This window comes from Artemia franciscana, unplaced genomic scaffold, assembly GCF_032884065.1.
Source record: "Artemia franciscana unplaced genomic scaffold, ASM3288406v1 PGA_scaffold_218, whole genome shotgun sequence".
Lineage (NCBI taxonomy): Eukaryota > Metazoa > Arthropoda > Branchiopoda > Anostraca > Artemiidae > Artemia > Artemia franciscana.
The window spans coordinates 772,691-793,831 of record NW_027062647.1 but is presented as its reverse complement, the minus strand read 5'-3'; the positions used below and the strand labels follow the sequence as shown (position 1 = coordinate 793,831).

At 34.1% G+C, this 21,141-nt stretch overlaps 1 protein-coding gene across 1 annotated transcript in view; it reads left to right on the top strand.

Annotated features, from left to right (window-relative positions):
* The window catches only part of LOC136041410 (calcium-activated chloride channel regulator 1-like), an 84,320-nt gene extending 63,698 nt beyond the window's left edge, over positions 1 to 20,622 (top strand). The window contains exons 13-14 of the mRNA XM_065726065.1: positions 3,878 to 4,001; positions 19,890 to 20,622. Of these exons, the coding sequence (XP_065582137.1) occupies positions 3,878 to 4,001; positions 19,890 to 20,359 (594 nt within the window). The 3' untranslated portion in view covers positions 20,360 to 20,622. The remainder of the gene's footprint in view (positions 1 to 3,877; positions 4,002 to 19,889) is intronic.
* Positions 20,623 to 21,141: the final 519 nt, after the last annotated feature.

Here is a 21,141-nt window from a genome sequence, read left to right as displayed (position 1 = left end):
TTACTATTGAGCCGGGTCGCTCCTTACTACAGTTCGTTACCACGAACTGTTTGATACATGAATGGGTTCGTAACAACTGGTGAATTTGAACACTATGTTATTTCATGTGAATCACGAATTGGAGTGTTATGATTAAACATAATTTTCGATTTTAGTGCAAAGCGCTAACAAAAATGTATTTTATTTAGGTATTAAGTGAGAGGAGTGGGTAATATTCTTTCATTATACTTGAAAAATAACAAGAAAATGTCCTTTTATGACAGTAATGTAGAAATATTTGAAATCCCTCTCCCCCTAATGGGAACCCTAGGCAACAGAGTAAAAGTTTACTAATTCTGTGGCTTTTTTCCTCTAGCGTAGTCTATTATTATACACGTTTCTCGTAAAAATAGGCCTCTTTTAAGAAATTTAGGTCAAATCCCCTCCCCCAAAAAAGTTCTAGTTTAAAGACTTTGTATAGGGGGGGAGGGTGTTTAAAGCGTAATAAAGTTTTATTGAAAAAGAGGGTTGGGAAAATGAGACGAAGCTACTGGGTAACATTCACTCTGAGAAGTATTTCGAGGCGCGTACCAGAACTTACTATATGGTGTTTTAAATAAATAAGCACTAAAATTCTCAGGCAGGGGGATAATGGCAATTTTTTAGATGGTTTTCTTTGAAAAACTGCTTGCGTGATAATTTAAGCTGGAGAGAAGATATAGACTTGGCAATGATAAACAAGGGGGACGTGTTTAAATATTTAAACGAAATTGTTTAAAACATTGAATCCCAAAGTGGTCCAGGTAGACCTCCAGGGCTGCACTGGAAGCATTACGGGGGTCTACGTTGGTGTGACGAAAAAATCGGGGCTCACAATTAGTAAGGGGGCCCACAAAATTTATCTGGCTTCGATGGTGGATAGCTGAAATGTTGGCTTGACTTTACTTATAATATCGGCAGATATTATTTTAAGAAGCTCTGTGACTGTTACTTTTAAAAATTTACCTATTTCATATTCACTGCAACATAGAAAGACTTGCAAAGGCACTGCCGCTAACGTCACCACTTTTGGCAATGCTTTCTTAGACGTGCAAAGGGACGAAATATGACTTGTGTTGAATGTGCTTGCAATCTTGCAAGATATTGTTTGATTCCTCACCCATATAAATACAAATGCTAAGTATAAACGTTTTTCATTTGTTTCCGTTTTTTTAAAAGTAGAGTTAATTGATGTTTGTGTTTGTCAGTGTCAGAAAAAGCAAGTAATCACCTGCCTGTGTGCTAGAACTTAATACTTTTAGTTATTATTTAATGATTTTATTACACGTAAAAAACTAAAAATAAAATCGGAGCTATCGTTTCTATAAAACTTTATTATTGATCTCAGTGATTTGTTGCTTTTAAGATAAAGAATTAGTTTGCTGACGTTTCTTTGTCTAAATTATTGCAAAAATCAATTTATTAGTTTAATTGTTCCTTCTCTGTTCAAACAGCAATAGCTTTTTAAATATGACAGCCATAAATTTACTATTGCAATGTTTTTTTAATATGTAGATAGGTAATTGATATAAAACATGGCTGAATCCAGGAAGAAATGTGGACAGTATAGTATTGGTTATTTGATTTCCTGCCATCAAAAGTAGCAAAGTTTTGAGCAATGACACCATCTATGAAGCCATCGAATCTCGAAGATTATCTACTAAGGTGTCATCCTGATACAATAGATAGATAAGATTCGGAATATTTTCGAAAATTGAAGAAAAAAATAAAAAGAGACCCGCTGCGCACTGTATGTTTGCTTCAACGGTTGGAAGTAGGTTCGTCTTCTTCGACGCAGAAGATGCTGGAAGTGTCGTTTTCCGATATTTTCCAAAGTCTGTCTAAACGATTTTCCTTTGGATGAATAAGTAGAAAACTGTTTTATGGACACATTTACTGTTCGTACAGAACTACCAGTATATTTGTGACAATCTTTTTTAGCTTGTCTGGTTCAAGCCTCGAGCGTATCCTATCTAACCCCACTAGGTGGGATTGGTTTGGACACTTTGGACAAAAAATTAAATGTGGATTTTGAGATAATTCGAAGAAAAAAATCAGTAGTCCATAAGTAGTCCGCAAAAAAATCAGTGAGTAGTCCATATCTATAAACGGCTCCTCGATTTCACTTTGTCTATTCCTGCTTTTGTTCTTGCTTGTCTTTACCCGTTTTTGCTCTTGGTTTGCTTTTTTTTTTCCTCTTTTGCACTTCTGAACACAGGAAATGTTATAGTATGTTTTTCTTCTTCTTTAATAGGGCCTCATCTGAATTTCCCTTTACTACAGTTGTTTTTCCGCTGTTTTTTTTTTCTGCACTTTGTCTTTATCTTGCCTTTTCTGTTGCATTGTTTCTTACTTCTTCTATTCTCACTCGAACTTTCATCACCTGGGAAATAACTGTATGAACCCATTCCAGAAGCTTCGTCAGTTTCTGGATAAGCCGATAAATTTTTCAGTTTGGCATTCGGTTTTTCATCTCTGGAATGGTTTGAATTCCATAAAATGGCATTGCCATCACTGCACGCAATTTCAAATACGTCAATTTCTTCCATTGTTTCAGCATTGCATCTCAGGGTTTTCGTTAGTGCCGATTTCCAAATCAAGTGCATTTCCATCAAGCACAAACTGAAGTTCAGTTAAATTTAGGGACAGATTTTTCTCTGCTCCTGCATTATCCTCGTTGTTCATTTCTATTGAGTCTTAAGCAAAAAAGAAAATATATACCAAATATCAAAGTCTGAAGTACCTGGGTAAAAAAGGAGACATATTCTCCGCATATGTCTTCTTTTTAGTTATGCATTCCAAGTCCAAAAGTGGCATGTATCTCTTTTTTTATTTTATAACGGTATGATATAGGTCACTTCTGACTGAACCATTCGATTTCTCGAACTGCTTTACCCAAGACAGCTACATACCTCATTTTTGACCAAAATGCCATATGCCGCACTTTTAATTATCAAAGCCAAAAAGTGGCATGGGAAGAGGAGGTATATTTTAGAGCTAACCTATCTAGAGCGGATATTAAGTGGGTAGGTTCTTTTAGAGGTAATTTTATGTCGCAAAGAAGAAGATATTTAGAAAGGGTTAGACTAAAAAGTGGTCTTTACAATTGCCCGATTTGTGGAGAGTGGGAGGAATTTTTTTTTAAATTTTTTGGTAAAGTGTGAAGGGTTAAAGATTTTGAGAAAGGTAATTTTTGAAGTGGGTGAGGGGGATGAGCTTTCGGTGTAAAAGTTGTTGAAAAACGGTTGTCTTATTACTGTTAAGAATCTGGCACAGTTTATTCGTATGAGTACAGTCCATTGTAAGGCTGTGATGTGATAGCAAAATTTTTTTTTTTAGTTTAATTATATTTGCATCTTTTTAATTTTTGCAACTTTGTAATGCATCTTGTTAATTGTCTTTGTATCTGTGCTTGTTTTTTTTTGCCCTGGCCCTGACAGTTTTTCTGTGTCAAATATACTATGGTTTATTTTACTATAGATGATGATGCAATCCTTCATCAAGATGGCCACAAGTAGGAAAAGCGCACCAAAACTTTGGCTCTTTTGTCCCATCTTTTCCAATGGTATTTCTTAAAAATAGGTGGGTCGGTCTTTCAAGAAGTCTTACCTGAAACTCTTTGAATGCTGGTAGTTTCAACCTGTTTTATTGGGCACTTATGTTATCATTAATGTTATGGTAATTTGTTTCTTCTGTCCTTTTAAAAGATAAAAATACTCAAATTGCTTAGTCGGGATGGAAAGAAGAAATTTGTCGTCTACATAGGTTAAGATAAATGTTTGTGTTCTTACGTTTAACTAGGATGTTTTTTGTTGTGTTTTTTATTTCTTATCTTAATGATTACAAATTTAAATTTTAGGGAGACTTCTCGCCTATAGTTTGGTCTCAGCCTCTAAGAGAACTTTCAACTCCAGCACCAACCGAAACAAGCAGTCTGGAGTTCACTAACACTACTCCTGATTATACTACCTTGACTACCAAAGGTAACTATTTACATGTATTCATGTGTGTGTGCCTGTGGTTGTTTTAATACGGGTTTGCATGTGTGTCCTTATTTGAGGCTATGTGGAGGAAAGTGCGTTAATGCATTTTCATGTCGGTTGAACTGAGCAAAATGGAGTATTGGAAGCTTCATTTAATTTGATATCTTAATTAATAAAATATAATTTTATATTCCTTTATATATAAAATCTAACATTTTCAGAAGCACTTTTTTTTTAATTTCTGGTTCCTTTTAACTGATTCTTATTATCCCTTTTATTGTTAATTAAACATCAGATTTGTGTGGTTTATTTTTTTTCTTGCAGTGCTGCATCAAGAAGTTCTTTTAGAAAAATATATTGCTATTACTTCGTCCCATTTCAGAGATTTACTTTGTGTTCCTTGTTTGATTAAAAAAGTAGAACGAAAAAATATCCATTTACCCACCTAAAATCAGTATGATTACTTTTAAATTATTCACGTTGTTTCTTTCTTTTATAATGGATGTGCTTATGCCAGTAATTATTGACTGCGCAAGAATGCAGCCTAAGTAAAAAGTGGTATGGTTTAAATGTACTATTTTGTTTATTGCGTTGTTTTGACACCAGACTACTTCGTACGTAACGAGTCGTCTTAAAAACTCTGGAGAAGGCTCTTGCTATTTGAAATTGAAAGGCTCATAGCATCGTTTAGATTTCAAAACCGATTTAAGGATAAGAAGCGACTTTCCCTCTTATACCGTTTTCTGCTGTTCTTCTCAGTAAGATATTCAATAGAATTTAGCCATTTTGTTCAGAATAGATGAAATGTCTAATATCTGTATCCTAAAACCCCTGAGCCCTGGTACTGCTGCTACTCCCATTATTGTGATTTTAAATTTAATGTTGGCTGACGCTTCTGTTTCTGCTACTACTTCTTTTGCTGCTATTACTACGACAACTACTATTGCTCTTACTACCACTATTACCACGGCTACTACTACTACTAATACAACTACTAATACTACTACTACTGCTATTACTACTACTACTGCTGCTGCTACTACTAGTACTATTACTACCACTGCTACTTAGGCTAAAAGTATTATGGAAGTACTTTCTGAGAATGTTTATCCGGATGTCAAATTAAGCCCAAACATATTATATGCATGCAGGATAACCGTAATAAGATGAAACTTTCAGGAAATGTTGTTGGGATCTTGAAACAAAATCAAAATACACTTTAAGCAAACAAAATATTCCAAAGCTGTACCAGTAATATCCAAAAAGCAACCATGTATATTAATTTGAAACTTTTAGAGTATGCTTAGGGGGACGTTTAACTATCTAAAACATATAATTTGTGTGGTACTACTGCTGCTACTATTACTATTACTATTACAACTTCTACTACTCCTACTACCAATGCAATTACTGTCACTATGCATATAATTTTTGTAGTTTATAACTATTATTATTTTTTGTAATTTACTACTATTTTGCTACTATTACTACAAAAATTATTATTACCACTACTAATGCTACAACTACTGCAACTACTACTACTACTGCTATTGCTAGTACTATTATTGACACTAGGAACATTATGGTAAAAAATTCAAGCAATGTTGAAGGAAGGAATCTTTAACTAAAAAAAAAAAAAAAATATGTACATGCTGGTAGTCTAAATGTCGTATCGGTAGTGTTTCAGGAACAGTTTAAAGCATTAACTTGAAACTTTCACGGTATAATAAAGGGGATGTTAAACTAATCAAAATGTAATGAATACATACTGCTGCCACAATATTGCTACTTCTACTACTGCTACTACTAGTATTACCGCTTGCACTATTACCACTTTCACTTCTTTTACTTTTGCTACCAACGCAACTATGTCTATGGTTCAAGGAATAAAACTTTCAGAAAATTTTAAAGATGGTGTTGAACTAACAAAAGGCACGTTGAAAAAGTTTTTGACATGAAACGGATGTTAAACTAAATGGAAGAAAACAAACAAACATGTGCACGCCGGTTGTCAAAATGTATCAGAAAAATATCTGAGATTTATACTACTAGGTTAAATCTATCAGAGTGTAATGAAGGAGAGGTTGAAGTAACCAAAAGGTAGCATATTCAACAAATATTTTTATTACCACTTCTGCAACTGTTACCACTGCTACTTCTAATACTGCTACAACTATCGCGATTATTACTTCTTTTACTAATACTACTATTTCACAACTAAGGCTAAGATTCTAGGGATGAAACTTTCGGAAAATGTTATGGATGGTGTTGAATTAAGAAATAGGCCTTATATGCATACTACTAATGCTACAGATTCTATTACTAATGCAACTATTCCTACTACTACTACTACTAATATGGCTACTACTAAAACCGCTGCAGCTACTGCTACTACTACTGCTACTTCTACTACTACTGTTACCAACCAAACGACTAAGGGTACTATAACTACTATGCTTAAGGGTACTAAAGTAAAACTCCCAGTGAATATTGAAATGGGCTATGTGCTAAATCAAACAGTATTAGGTTAAAGCAAGTTTTCAATAGGGTGTTCCGGCAATATCTCAAGAACAGATAAGAATATTGTAGTTGGAACTTTCCGAGCATATTGAAGGATATTTGACTGACGAAAAGGTATTGTAGGCTTACCATTAGGCTACTAGTGTAGATTGAAAGAGATGTTGAACTAACCAAAATTTAATACATGCAGACTATTACTATATTTTTACTGCTGTATCTACTTCTGTTACTAAAAGTACTACTGCTAATACTACTGCTTCTGCTACTTCGTTTACTATCGCTACTACCACAGCAATGTCTAACTTTCTAAGGATGAAACTTTCAGAAAATGTCAAGGAGGGTGTTGAACATAGTAAAAGGCACTATGTGAATATTAGTACTACTGTAACTTCTACTGCTGCTACTATTACTGGCAAAACAACTACTTAGGCTAAGGATATTAGTTCAACTCTTTCAGGGAATGTTCGTGGGAATGTTGAAATGAGTGAAATTGCAGGAGGGGATAAAGCTATTAGAAGGGTGCATCAGCAATATTTCAGAGGTTTAAACATTCAGCATATGTTGGAGGAGGGGTTGAAATGAACAAAGACATTGTGAGCGTACTATTGCTACTACTACCCCAACTGCTACTATTACTACTGCTGCTACTAATAAAAAGACTAATGTTATGATGATTAAGCTTTCAGGGAATTTTAAGGTACTGTTGAAAGATGAGGATATTAAAAGTAAAATTCTAAAGGAACTTGTAACCATATGAGTAATCATGAGTAACCATAGTAACCATAGTGGTGACATTAAAAGTATACATATAGTGCCTCCGAGCTAGTTCAAAATCTCTCACAACTTACACTTAAAGATCTAAATTAAAAATATCGGGTGTTCTTCAGAAATGGCTTTATCACCTTTTTGAAATTCCAAATTCTCTACGGTTGTTTTGATTTAGTCCAATATCCACCTAAATATTCCATAAAAGCTTCACCTTAATTTACTTAGCTTGTGCAGTAGTAATTGTTGTAGCAAAATTAGTAGCAGTATGTACTTATCACCTTTGGCCTCTTCAAAATCTCCCTCAGCACACGCTGAAAGTTTCAGCTTAATACACAACATTCATTATTCCTATAATATTTCTGATGCGTCAGTTTGACAAAATGTGTGGCATAGTGTGTTTCGAATCAATTTCATACAGTTTGTATGAATCCCAAATTTTTCGCTTTAAAATCTTTGGTTTTTGTAGTTATAGTAGTAGTAATAGAAGTAAAATTGATGGCAACAGCCTTTGCTTTACTGGCGGTAGCGTTAATGAAGTAGTAATGATAATATCAGTAACAGTAGCATTAGGATGTAAATATTTTCTGTTGGTTAGTTCGACCTCCCTTAAGACAAACCCTATTAGTTTCAACTTCACACACTTAACTTTTCCTAAGATATTGCTGTTACACCCTTTTAACAACCTGGATACAGAGGGCGTGTTCTAATCAGTTCATTTCCCCCTCGAAATTTCTTGAAAATTTCATTTTGATACCTTTATGCATAGTTGTAATAGAATTCAGAGTAGTAGTATTGATATTAATAGCAATAATACTGAACAGCGGTGGTACTACTAGCAGCAGTAGTAGTAATCTTTTGTCTTTTGGTCAGTAGAACAAACCTCTCAAGTTCTAAAGGTTTCTACTTAATAAAATTAGCTATTGCTATGACATCCCTGATATATCCCTTTGATAGCCTATATGGTCATATTCTTCTTGAAACTTTCATTTCAATGCTTTTAGCCCTTTAAGTGGTTGCAATAGAAATAATAGTAGTAGTATTAGTATTAATAGTAGTAGTAGTAGTAGTAGTATATAGTAGTAGTAGTAGTATTTGTATTTGCATTAGCTATCACATGTTACGTTTTTGTAATATTATCTTTCCCTTTAAGTATTTTCTGAAAGTTCCATTTATCAATTATTGAGGTACGTTATTTTGACAATGTGCACCACCCAGCCTCTTTTAATTTATTTTAAGTTTCCCCTTAATGCTCTAAATGGAGTAGTGTGTTAGAAGTGGTGGTGGTAGTTGTAGTAGTATTTGTAGCGTGCAAATACTGCCTTTTTAGATTATCTCCTTATCAATTCCTGAATTTTCGAAATTAATAGGCTATACTCAGTTATTCTAACGTTACACAGTTTTTTACAATCTGTATGCATAACGTGGTTTCATTCAGTTAACACTCACTTCAATATTCTCTGAAAGGTAAACCTGAATGCCCTTTGTATTCTTGGAAAGTAAAGTTAGAAAAGCTTACCTGTCTCAACATCACATACTATGTGTAAACAATGAACGAAATACCTAACTTACAGCCCTTATCTTGAGGAATCTGGGAAATTTGACATTACTGAACCTATCAATAATCTTTAACAAAATAGTTCTCTTAAAATTTCGAGCAAATATGTTTTGGGGAATGATTGGCTGGTGGGGGGCTGATTGGCTTCTACTCACTTTTGACTGAAAAGGGCACAATAACTTCTGTCTTCCAATCACATGAGTTCCATCCGATCCAATGCTCATATAACTACACGTTCCATAAAAACCTTGCATGCCTGGGCATAATTTACAACCCTTGCTTATGTTCTGTGGGGGATTGTGTCCACTCTAAAGACATTGTTTATGAGTTTTTGATTATTAGTAACAAAATTACTATCTCACAATCTCAATTGAATACGTTTTGGGAAAAGAGGATGTCAGGGAGGGGGGTTAGATGCTCTGCATCATGTTTGACTCTTAAAAAGAAAACTAGAACTATACATTTCAAATCAAACAAGCCTCTTCTAAAGGTCACACGACCATCCCTTCCATAAAAACGTTATATACCCCTGAGGCTTAACCTACAACACTTACCCCCAAACTCTGGAGGATTTTCCTTTCTTCGCATATTTCATCCCAAAGACCTTATTATATGATCTTTGGACTATTTTTGAACGAATGGCTATCTGGAATCTTTATCGAACACATTTATGGAAAATGCGAAGTAGGGTGGGGGCTACCCCGATCACTTTGAATCTTAAAAAGGGAACTAGAACATCTTAGTTCCAATCCAATGAGTCGCTCTGGTGTTTTTACGACCACTCTCTCCATAAAAACCATAAATACCGTCGGAATATAACTTACAACCCTTGCGCTGAAGGCTCTTGGGAGGGGGGGGGCTTGCATCCTCAAAGACATATCAACTAATAACAGAAAATTTTAACATAATTGTAAGATAATTAAATTTCTAACAATTTTAACAAAATAAAATTTCAACATGATTTCAGACCTTTCAGTTACGTTGAACAAAATGGCTATCTCTAAAATTTTAATTGGATGTATTTTGGCAGTTGTTGAGCGTGGGCGATGGGTTCTCGCCCTCTAATTACTTTTAACTATTAAAAAAGGTGTTTCAATTGCCAATCGAATAAGGCTTTTTTGAAGCGACAACAAATGGTCATCTAAAAATTTCTATCAGATGCATTTTGAGAAACACAAGGTTGGGGGTGGGGGTATTATCCATCTCCCAATCACTGTGAACCTTAAAAAGGCTCTAGAAATTCTTATTATCAATTCAATGGGTCACCTCTGAAAATTAGACGACCGTCCTTTCTATAAAAATCTTACATGCCCCACGGCTTAACTTACAACCCTTACGCTTAGGGGTGTCGGGGTTTGTCATTCCTCAAAGACTTAATTTTCACACCTTTTAACCAGGCTGAGCAAAATTGCTATCTCAAAATTTTTATTAGATGTATTTTTAAAATGGTGGGTGTGAGAGGGCTGTTAGTTGCTCTCCAATCATTTTCTACTATTAAAAGGGACAATAGCTCCTAAAATTCCAAATCGAATGAGCGTTTTTCGAAGTTTACTTTTATTTAAACCTTATATACCGCTAGGGCATAACTCGCAACCCCATTCCCAGAGGGCTGTGGAGAATTGTCATCGTCAAAGACAAAATTTTCGGACCTTTCAACTACGTTGAACAAAATGGCTATCTCAAAACTTTGATTGGACGTGGTTGAGAAATGATGGGCTTAATAGGAGGGTTTATCACACTCCAATCGCTTTCAATTACTGGAAAGGGCACTAGCTTTTTAAATTTCCAATCGAGTTACCTCTTTTCAAAGTTTTTACAACTCTTTGATACAAAGTGCCCTGGACTAAAAGCAAAAACAAACAAAAACAATAAAAATAAAATACATTGCGCCCATATCGCACTTTACTTAGGCAGCGATATTGCACTGTCTATTAAAAGGTTTTATCCTATGTTTCAAGGTTGTGAATTATGTATTTTGTTAAGTACATACACGTGAGTGCGGGGGCGATACAATTTGTCAAAATAGAAAAATAGGCTGAAGACAACGTTAATTTGAGCTGTGAGTTTTTGTCATAAAACAAAAAAAAAACACCATAATCGCCATGATTACTGAACAAAACAAATGAATACTGATTGGTACTTTAATATACGCTGATAATTATTCCTGAAAGTATTTACAACTTGGTTTTGCTAATGTTACGAAAAAAATTTTTAATGTGCTTCAATTTCATTAAAACACCAGGAGCGTTCGCTTTGCACTTCTTTGTGGCAGTTTATGTCCATTTTGAGTTTGACCTGGTCATTTGTGGGAATATATGTTAGTTTTGGGTTTCAAACAGTTCGTGGTAACGAACTGTAGTAAGGAGCGACCCGGCTCAATAGTAACCAAAACTCTAAAAAATGGAATTTTGGTACCAATAGCTACATCAAAATAATTGCATTTTAATGCTGATTTTAAATATATAAGTTTCATCAAGTTTAGTCTCACCCATCAAATTTACGAGCCTGAGAAAATTTGCGTTAATTTAGAAAATATAAGGAAACACCCCCTAAAAGTCAACACCATCAGATTCAGCGTATCAGAGAACCCTACTTTAGAAGTTTCAAGCTCCTATCTACAAAAATGTAGAATTTTGTATTTTTTGCCAGAAGGCAGATCACGGATGCGTGTCTGTTTGTTTGTTTTTTTTTTTTTTTTTTTTTCCAGGGGTGATCCTATCGACCCAGTTGTCCAAGAATGTTGCGAGAGGGCTCATTCTAACGGAAATGAAAACTTCTAGTCCCTTTTTAAGTGACCAAAATAATTGGAGGGCACCTAGGCCCCCTCGCACGCTAATTATTTTCCCAAAGTCAACAGATCGAAATTCTGAGATAGCCATTTTATTCAGCGTAGTCGAAAAACCTTATAAATATGTCTTTGGGGACGACTTACTCCCCCAGAGTCCCCGTGGGAGGGGCTGCAAGTTACAAACTTTGACCAGTGCTTACATATAGTAATGGTTATTGGGAAGTGTACAGGCGTTTTCAGGGGGGATTTTTTGGTTGGGGACAGGTTTTGAGAAGAGGGGGATATGCTGGGGGAACTTTTCATCGAGGAATTTGTCATGGGAGAAGAAAACTTCCATGAAGGGAACGCAGGATTTACCAGCATTACTATAAAAAAAACAATGAAAAAATAAATATGAAATCTTTTTTTCAGCTGGAAGTAAGGAGCAGCATTAAAACTTAAAACAAACAGAAATTATTACCCATATGAGGGGCTCACCTCCTCCTAATACCTCGTTCTTTACGCTAAAGTATTTTTAGTAATTTCAACTATTTGTTCTACGGCTTTTGTGATTCAGGGGTCATTCTTAATGAATTGGGACAAAATTTAAGCTTTAGTGTAAAAAGCGAGGTACTGACGAGGGGGCGAACCTCCTCATATATGTAATAAAAACATGAGAATACAAAAGTTTTTTACGTAAGCTAATTTATAAGTTACGTATATCTTTTACTAATAAAAAGATTCGTACAAAAATTAAAAGTTCTAGCTGCCTTTTTAATTAACTGAAAATCGGAGGGCAACCAGGCTTCCTCTCCCGCTCTTTTTTTCTTAAAATCAATCAATCAAAATCATGAGAAAGCCATGTAGCAAAAAAAAAATAAAAAAATATGCAAATTTCGTTTTAATTATTCCGATAATTTAATCATCGTTTTAACTTGTATAATTACAAGTTTATTATAACTTGTTTTTTTTTATTTAATATCTTAAGAGTTGATTGTGATTTATGGTCGTTTTCCGCTTGAATTATTATTACTTGACTTTATTTCTGCTCGTCTATAATTTAATGTGGTTCTTACTTTTTTTGAACAATTTTTCTTATCGAACAAAATTCAGTTAGTTTCTGTCCTTTGTTAACTGAAATGAATTGTATTATTAGTTAATGAAATAAAATTTTAAAATATTTTCAGATTTTTCAATAAAAATCAAAATTTATCCTCCCTATTTATATTTTGAACAAGATTTTGCAAGAAATTTTCATAGCAGTCACGCTAGAATGTTTTAGAGGAATTGCCACGTGGTATAACATTCAAAATAATAGCCTTGGCAACCTTGGATGCACATAGTGTCTTTTGATTCAGCTCTTCATCCCACTCAACATACCCTAGCTATTTTAATTTAATAACCTATTTTGTTCCTTAGATATTGCGTTTATAGCAGCTTGACAGCTTGGATACACTCGAAGACTTTTTAATTAGCTGAGCAGTAGCACTCGTAAAAACAATAGTACAAATAGTTAAGAACAGTAGCAGCCCCGAGAGTTTGCTCTTAATAGCCTTTGCCGTTCCTTTGTTATTGCTGATAAACCCTTTAACAATCTGGATGCACCTAGTATTGTTTACCTTAGTATTAGTGATAGTAGTGGTAGCGCTACTGCTACTATTAGACCTATTAGTTAATTCCACATTTTTCTTAATAAGATTCCTGTTCTACAAAAACCAAAAAATTATTACTCTAAGTTGTTCCTGAAATATTGCTGATAGGCCCTTTTGACATCTCACATGCATGTTTTTGAAAGCAAACAGAAATTATAATAAATAGCTAAGTCAATCTCAAAACGAGCAAAAATTAAGTGAGTAGGGCTGATAATCCCCATGCCCTCTTTAGACCAAAATGTAATTTGCACTTTACTGAAAATAAAATACTTTATAAATGTTTTCACTTTTCTTTCTTTCATAAATAAAAAATTATCAAAACTTTAAGGAGTAAATATAAGTATATGTTAATTAAATTGACAATCCACAGTCATTTGTTTTTTGTTTGTTTGTTTTTTTTCAGTAGAGCGCAAATTATGTTCTGGTCTTGAGAAGACATGGGGGCTTTCAGCCCTATTCGCGTTAATTTTTGCTCGTTTAGTTTGACTCGGCTATTTATTTTAATTTAGGTTTGTTTTGAGTTTCATTTACTTATTGATTATTGATTAGTTTGACTTAATCAGAATATTTGATTATTTGACTTAATATTTGCTCATTCTTAGCTTAATGGAGCTCTTTACCTTTCTTTGCAAAACTTGTTTTCTGGTAAAAGTTTTTCAAGTAAATTTTTAATGGACTGGAATATACAAGTGAACGTCTGTAGTGGAAATTCAGCCTATGTGGTAATTTTTGCACGAACATTTCCTGATACAAGACACTAAGTAAATGTTATTAAAAATATAATTAAAACAGGATGTGTGTTAAATAATTTTTTCTTATCAGTACTTCCTCAAATATAAAAGTCAATAGCTTGCCGCTAGACATATCTTTATATATGACGTAGTTACACATATTTCTTGGGAAAGTTTCAGAAAAGCAAGAACGAAAAGCTTTATAGTGTGTACTATTTTATTTAAAACCAAATTTGGCAGTTTTGTATCACTGTTTTAAATAGGATAAGAATTTTTTGGACAGACGAGCAAAGATTAGTTTAAAAACGAACTTTATTTAATGAAGAAAGTAAAGAACAAAGTTAAAACTTAAAACTAACCAAAATTGCATCTTCAGAGCTTATAGAACTCATATTAATAAACAATTTCATGATGTTTCTTTATCTAATAAAGAAAGACAAATACTTTAATAAAAGCATGATGTGGTAATAGTCGAATATAATTTTAAAACAAATCTTAAGTATATGAGTCTGAGTTACGTTATTATTGCAAGTCTCATTCAGGGACTCGTATTATAGCTTAAAATAGGAAGAAATCATAGGCGTGCGCAATCACAATCATGCGTAATAGTGCATGCTTAGTAAATATTGAAATGGGTATGATGAATTTTCTTTTCCCAAGGTGTTTCAGATAGAGGAAGTTGTTGCATAAACTTCAGAAGGGGTTCACTTGCCTTAACATTGAAATTTCTAATGTCCCTTATAAGAATCAAAGGGGATAGCAGAACAACCAGTCTACAGTGGCATAATTTCGTCAAAATTCTGGGTGGAGGGAGGCGAAGTTGGAGTGAAATTTCAAAAATAAAGTGAAAATGAAACTTAAAAATGATCCATATATTATCATAAAGGCAAAGAAATACTAAATAAAACTGACGTTTTTCTCTGGATACTTGAATTAAGCAGGCCTCTCTTAGTCTTGACAAGATTTTTTGCAGGAGCTGAACTTCAGCTGGGGAGTGGGAAGACTGGGGTCTGGGGGAGGCAAATTTAGGTCTGAAGCCTCTGGGGGGAGTAGTTGCTCCTCTGTCCCATAGCAAATTATGCCCCTGCCAGTTCATAAGTACGGTGGTTATGAAGTTAGAGATAAGTTACTGAAGGTTATGAATATGACTTTTGGATAGAAGAAGTAGAGTAATTTTGAGAAAAATTAATCTACCTAAGTAGTAAAAGAGGCAAAGTGTCTGTAGGAAGCAAATTCCTGAGTATGATGAAACTTCTCATGCTTAGAGATTCTATAGATAAAGTTTTAAGAGAAGACAGTGTGGTTCCAAGATGGGGAGAAGATGCATCGAACAAATTTTCACTCTTAGAATAGTCTCTGAGAAGTGTGTGAGTCATTGAACCCCTTTAGTCCTCAGTTTTAGTTATGTTTAGCAAGCGTTTGATTCAGCTGATTGAATAGCCTTAGTGAAGATGTTATCCTTTTATAGTAGACCAGATAAATACGATAAAATGGTGAATGCTATTTGCGAGAATGACATTGCTTCACTTAAGGTAAAAAATGTGGCTAGTAGCTGGTTCCAGTTTAAATCAGGAGTTAAATAAGGGTTTTATTCTCTCCATTGGAGCCTATAAGGAGAGGGATGCTAGCCTACCTGAATGACACTTCCCTATATTTTCAAATTTTATTATTGAGCTTTCTATTATACAGCATTGGATGGGCCGATTAGACCAGGTGAGCCCCTCCCCCTAAAAATCAACTTATGGGAGTCCATGGTCCTATCTCGATTTATATGGATCTACATTGATTAACACGGACTTTTTCTAAGGAAAACAGCAAAGGGAATCGAAGAACATAGAATCGATTAAAAAAAAAACTCTTCTAGAATTAACTTATGCTAAGGATGTAAGCATCCTAAATGAAAATATTAGCAAAACGAATGAATTTTTAAAGGTCTTGTGAGCTCAGGGTATAAGAATAGGTGTGAAAATTAATGTTAAGAAAACCTTGTCGCTAATACTAGAAATGAGTAAAAGTGAAGAGGTGATACTGGGTAAGGAGAAGAACTATCAAGTGGACTGCTTCACTTACCTAACCAGTATTAATAGTAAAAACTTCAGGTATAGTAAAGATGCTAAAAGTAGAATAGCCAAGGTCCATGCTCTTTTTTACAGTTGAAAAAGTTTCTAAGAATATGGGGACAATTCTGCAAACCAACATTGAAGTGTTCATAGTAACAATGATGACAGTGACCACGCATGGTCTTGGAGCGTGGGTGATCTGAAAAACGGAGTAAGATTTGTTAAATCTTATCCAGGGAAATTTCCTATGGATTATTTTGGCCTTTTGCTAGAGGGTAAACTACTGGTAGAAATTAAAGGTTGGATTTTCCCCTCCACTTGATTAAAAACAACATTTCCTTCTCAAAAGCAAAATTATGGCACTTTTGATAATTCATTTCTGTGTCTCCTGAAACATCACTTAAAAATTCATCTAGAATTGGTAGTTCTTAGTAAATTTCATTTGAACGGGGATTTCTCCAATGTGGTTAGAATTTCTAAATTGATGGCACATTTTATAGTGTTATTGGATCAAAAGTCATCGATAGTTTCATTTTTAGTAGGGTTTTCTGATGGTTACTCAATAATGGAGAGTGCTGAATTTCACTTTTGGAGGGTGTGAAAAAGTCAATAATTGATAAAACCTCTTGATACATTTTACCTATAGAGAGAGTTATAAATGGTAACTTAATGTTTGGAGAATGCTCTTTAGGAAGGGGTAATAAATTCAATAATATGTAAATACTTTAGATGGATTTCACTTTTAGAGAAGATATGGTGTTTTGCATGTCAAATAGTATCTGTCTATCTTCATACCAAAAAATCACTACGGGGGCTGCTTTATTTTCTAGATATTTATTTTTGATTGTCTCCAAACCACTTTTTGAATCTGAAGTTATTCTATATTTTCACCTGTTGATGCAGAGCCTACTAGATATATCACTGCTTTGACAATTGCCACTGCTTCAGCTTGAAACAGTTAATTTAATCAAGGTAACTGTATTCTGGGGGGATTACAAAAGCAGCTCCCACTTTATTATTCCTTTTGGATACATCTGTGAATTTATCTACACTGTCAAGATAATACATTTCTTTTGTCATCTTGATTGACTGATCATAATCTAGAGTATCACACTTTGCAGATTCAGTATTGCAATGGTAAGGAATGGATTCCAACTGAGGAATATGCACATATTAGGTACCCTTAGTATTAACAAACAACAAAGAGAGATAAAACTCCACAAAAAAAGCTCAAACGAGACTGCGGCCAGCACTAGGCGTCCTCAGCACACGATAAAAAGAAAAAAACCCACTAAACTAAGAACAAATAAAACCACCACCAATAATAATAAATACAGTTGTCGATACTAATTCACGTAGGGAAAAGAAGCTATTAGAGTTACTTCAATGAGAACATCAAAGCAACTGAGGGAAAATTATGAAAATTGAAACTAAGTCAACCATTTTGTTGCGAAATAATCCACTTGTTATCTAATATTGAAGCAACTCTTTTTTGTCCAGTAGGTAATCTTGTCCCAAGGCAATTATGTAAAATTTTCATTCCCTTTTCGACTATTGGTTCTTTTTTCAAAAAACAATCATAAATTGGGTCAATATTTAAATTCCCAGTGTCTCTATTTATCGAAAGATTAGTAAACATATGTTTTTTTTTTATTTCTATAGCCAGCATTGCCCATTGAGAAAAACCCCTATCATTAGAAATAGCTATAGCCTCATCAAATCGTACAAAATATTCAGGATGAAAAAATGTATGTTCAGCCAGAGCCGAAACAGAAGTTTTAGACGGCCTTTTTAATTTAAGGTTTTTTTTATTGAATTGCGAGGCTCAATAAATCTTTTAATAAATTGTTGGTGAGTTCTACCTATATAAAACTTACCACAAGAACAAGAAATTCTATATACCTAACTAACTAAATCTCCCCGGGTTAAATTCTTCCCAGAATTAAGGAAACTACCTAATGGTCTCACTGATTGGAAACAAGTATCAATGTTATGTTTACGCACAATTTGTTTAAGCATCTCCCCCAAAATAGGTACATAAGGCAAAGAAATGAAACTTTTCGGTATATTTAGTTCTGTACACTGTGAAACTCCAATAACTCTATTGTTGTGTTGTGTTGTGTTTAATGCGTCTATATTCCATTATTTTATCAATGAATTTAATCGGGTAACTATTACAAAATAAAAAATCCCTCAAATACAACAACTCAGAATTTAAAAACTCCTGGAACTAATTCTGAAAGCTATCCACCAGTGCAATCAAAACCCCTCGTTTCAATGAAATAGGATGGCACGAATGAAAGTTCAAATGGCACGAATGTGTGTTGGCTTTCTATATACTGAGAACAGTAAATGGAAATCACTTTTAATTAATAGGATCTCAAGAAAAGGTAGTTTGTCATTTTCTCCCAACTCCACAGTGAATTTTACATTTTTATCAAAACTATTTAAATGTTTATGGAATACGTCTAAGGACACGGAAACCATGTTTCCAAATGTAAACCACATCGTCCATGAATCTGCCCCAGAAACAAGGAAAGACCATAAAACTGTGTATAGTGGAGGTTTCAAAAGAGTCCATGAATAGATTTGACAACAAAGGAGAGAGAGATGCCCCCATAGCCAAACCAAACATTTGTTTGTAAAATTTACCTCTAAAACCAAAATAAAGAGAATGTTCATTTTCAAGGGTAACCAACTTCATAATGACTTCAATCTCCAAACTAGCAATGGTCACTTCTTGTATCAAATCAAAGTGCTTTTGTAATTTAATCCTTAATATATTTTCGCACTTTTTCAAATTACAATTTTGAATACATGGAAACCACATCAAAACTACGGAGAATTGAATTCTCCTCCAATGGGAAATTTTTCAACTTATTAGCAAGATCATTGGATTTTTTTTAATTTGATTTTTTGTTCCTAAGAGTGGACGCAATGCCACCGATAACCACATTCCTAATTTTGCCACGAGTCATGAGAAATTTAATACAATGGGACAGAGGAAGACTCGCATCTTATGATTTTTGGATAGATTATAGATCCTGGGTTCGAAACAACCTCTTGGATAAAATCTATTATAAAACTATGGGGTAATGTGTAAATTATTTTTCAGTGACTCCAATTTCCTTCTTATCATCTTCACATATTTATTCGTAGGATCAAAATCCATTTTTGTATAATTATATTCATTTTACGATCATAATCATCAGTGTCCATAATTACAATATTGTTGCCTTTGTCTGCCCTAGTGATAGTGAGGACCTTATCCTTTTTCAAATCATAAAATATTTTAATGCCATTTCTTGTGATATCATTTTCAATTTTGCTCATGTTAAAAGTGTTTAGTTTCCTTACTATTTCAGCTCTAAGCTCCTGAGGAGCCTCGACTTTATCAATAAAAGCCATAATTCCCGACTCTACCTTAGAGATTATTCTTGAATAAGAAATTGGTGTTGGAAAACATAATATAAAACCCTTCGACAAAACTGCCTCTTGTTGACTGCTATGAGGTTTAGATGACAAATTCTTAGTGGCAGGACCCAGACAATCACAAGGATAAAAAATATCCGAATCCTGGAACTTCTCAAATAAAAGTCTATTGAGCTTGTCGAATCCACCTCCAAATAAGTATTGCCTATGTTACCCCAAAGCAAATGTTTGTAGCCAAGGTGTCAACAGTACAAAGGACAGGTTTTCTTTTGGTTGATTTAAAAGGTTCATTGATGAACAGGAAAATTAAAATGATGAAGTATGAATTGATGTAAGGAAATTGTTCAATTGATTACTATATAATCTTTTTTGGTCAATTCTTAAGATGAAAAATTTTTTACAGAGCCTGAAATTGGAACTTCGCCGAGTGAAAACTACTGTATGGATGGATGGAACCTAGTTTGCAGCAGTGAAAGTGACTGTAGTTGTTTTCGGTACTTATTAAGTTATTCATCTTTTGATGTTGCTGTAGAATTTTGTGATGCTCTCGGGGGAAACCTCCCTTCATTTCATTCAGAAGACAAAAATAATTTTATATATGTGTTTCAAGATGACTTAAAGCGTGGTGCTTGGATTGGCCTTAAGAGGAAAAATTCCGCGTTTGAATGGATTGACGGAAGCACGTTAGACTTCACGAGCTGGAATGATGGCTCACCTTCATACAACACTACTTCCAACGATTGTGTTCATTTTGTTGGGTATGAAGATGAGGGGTTTACAACGTTATTCAAATGGCAAGACAGTCCATGTTCTGAACTGCGTCCAATATTATGTGAGATGCCAATTTTGATAGCAGCATTACACAATCACTAACAATCACGAAAACTTAAGATGGAACAGCTACTATTGAGAAAACTGCAAGCTCTATGGATTTTATATCATAATGCTTCTATAAGATTATAACAAAAAAATGAAAAAAAATTGTTTAGTTCGATCCTTTCTACAAAAAAAGATTATACAAAAAAATGAAAAAAAATTGTTTAGTTCGATCCTTTCTGTGTGTCTGTCAGAATAATGTTCGGCTTTAAGCAAATATCATTATTAAAAATTGTCAATAAATTTGGTTAAGCTTAAAATGTCATATCTGAACATCTTTACAACTAGACTTAAATAATCTATATTTAAATGAATTTTCTTTTTCTAGTTGTGTTGCGGGAGCAACACTTTAGTTTTGTCGATTTTTTTTTCTTTTTTATTTTTTTTTCCTAGCACCCCGATATCAGCTTATTCCTAGAAAGTGGTAAGGGTCTAAACTCTGCGGTTTTTCCATAAAGTGTGGACCTTAGGCTGGATTCGTGAATATGACTGCTTTTTGGAGAGCTTCGTAGAGCTCTCGCCTGAGGCCAAAAAGAATGGTTTTTTCTTGTCCTTAAGCCAGAGCCTATAGTGTGTGAAATGACTTGGTGTTTTATAGCCTATGAGAGGAAAAACTCTCTGTAGTTATGCAGTCAAGCTTTCGTTTCATCAAATCATGTTTTTGCTTTCGAGTGGAAAGCTCTGTTCTAGCAGGCAGGCACTAGTTTCAAATAGAAGATGGACTAAAATCTATAAGTGTTAAATATATGCGGCAGTTACCCGGCCCCAAAGCCAATATA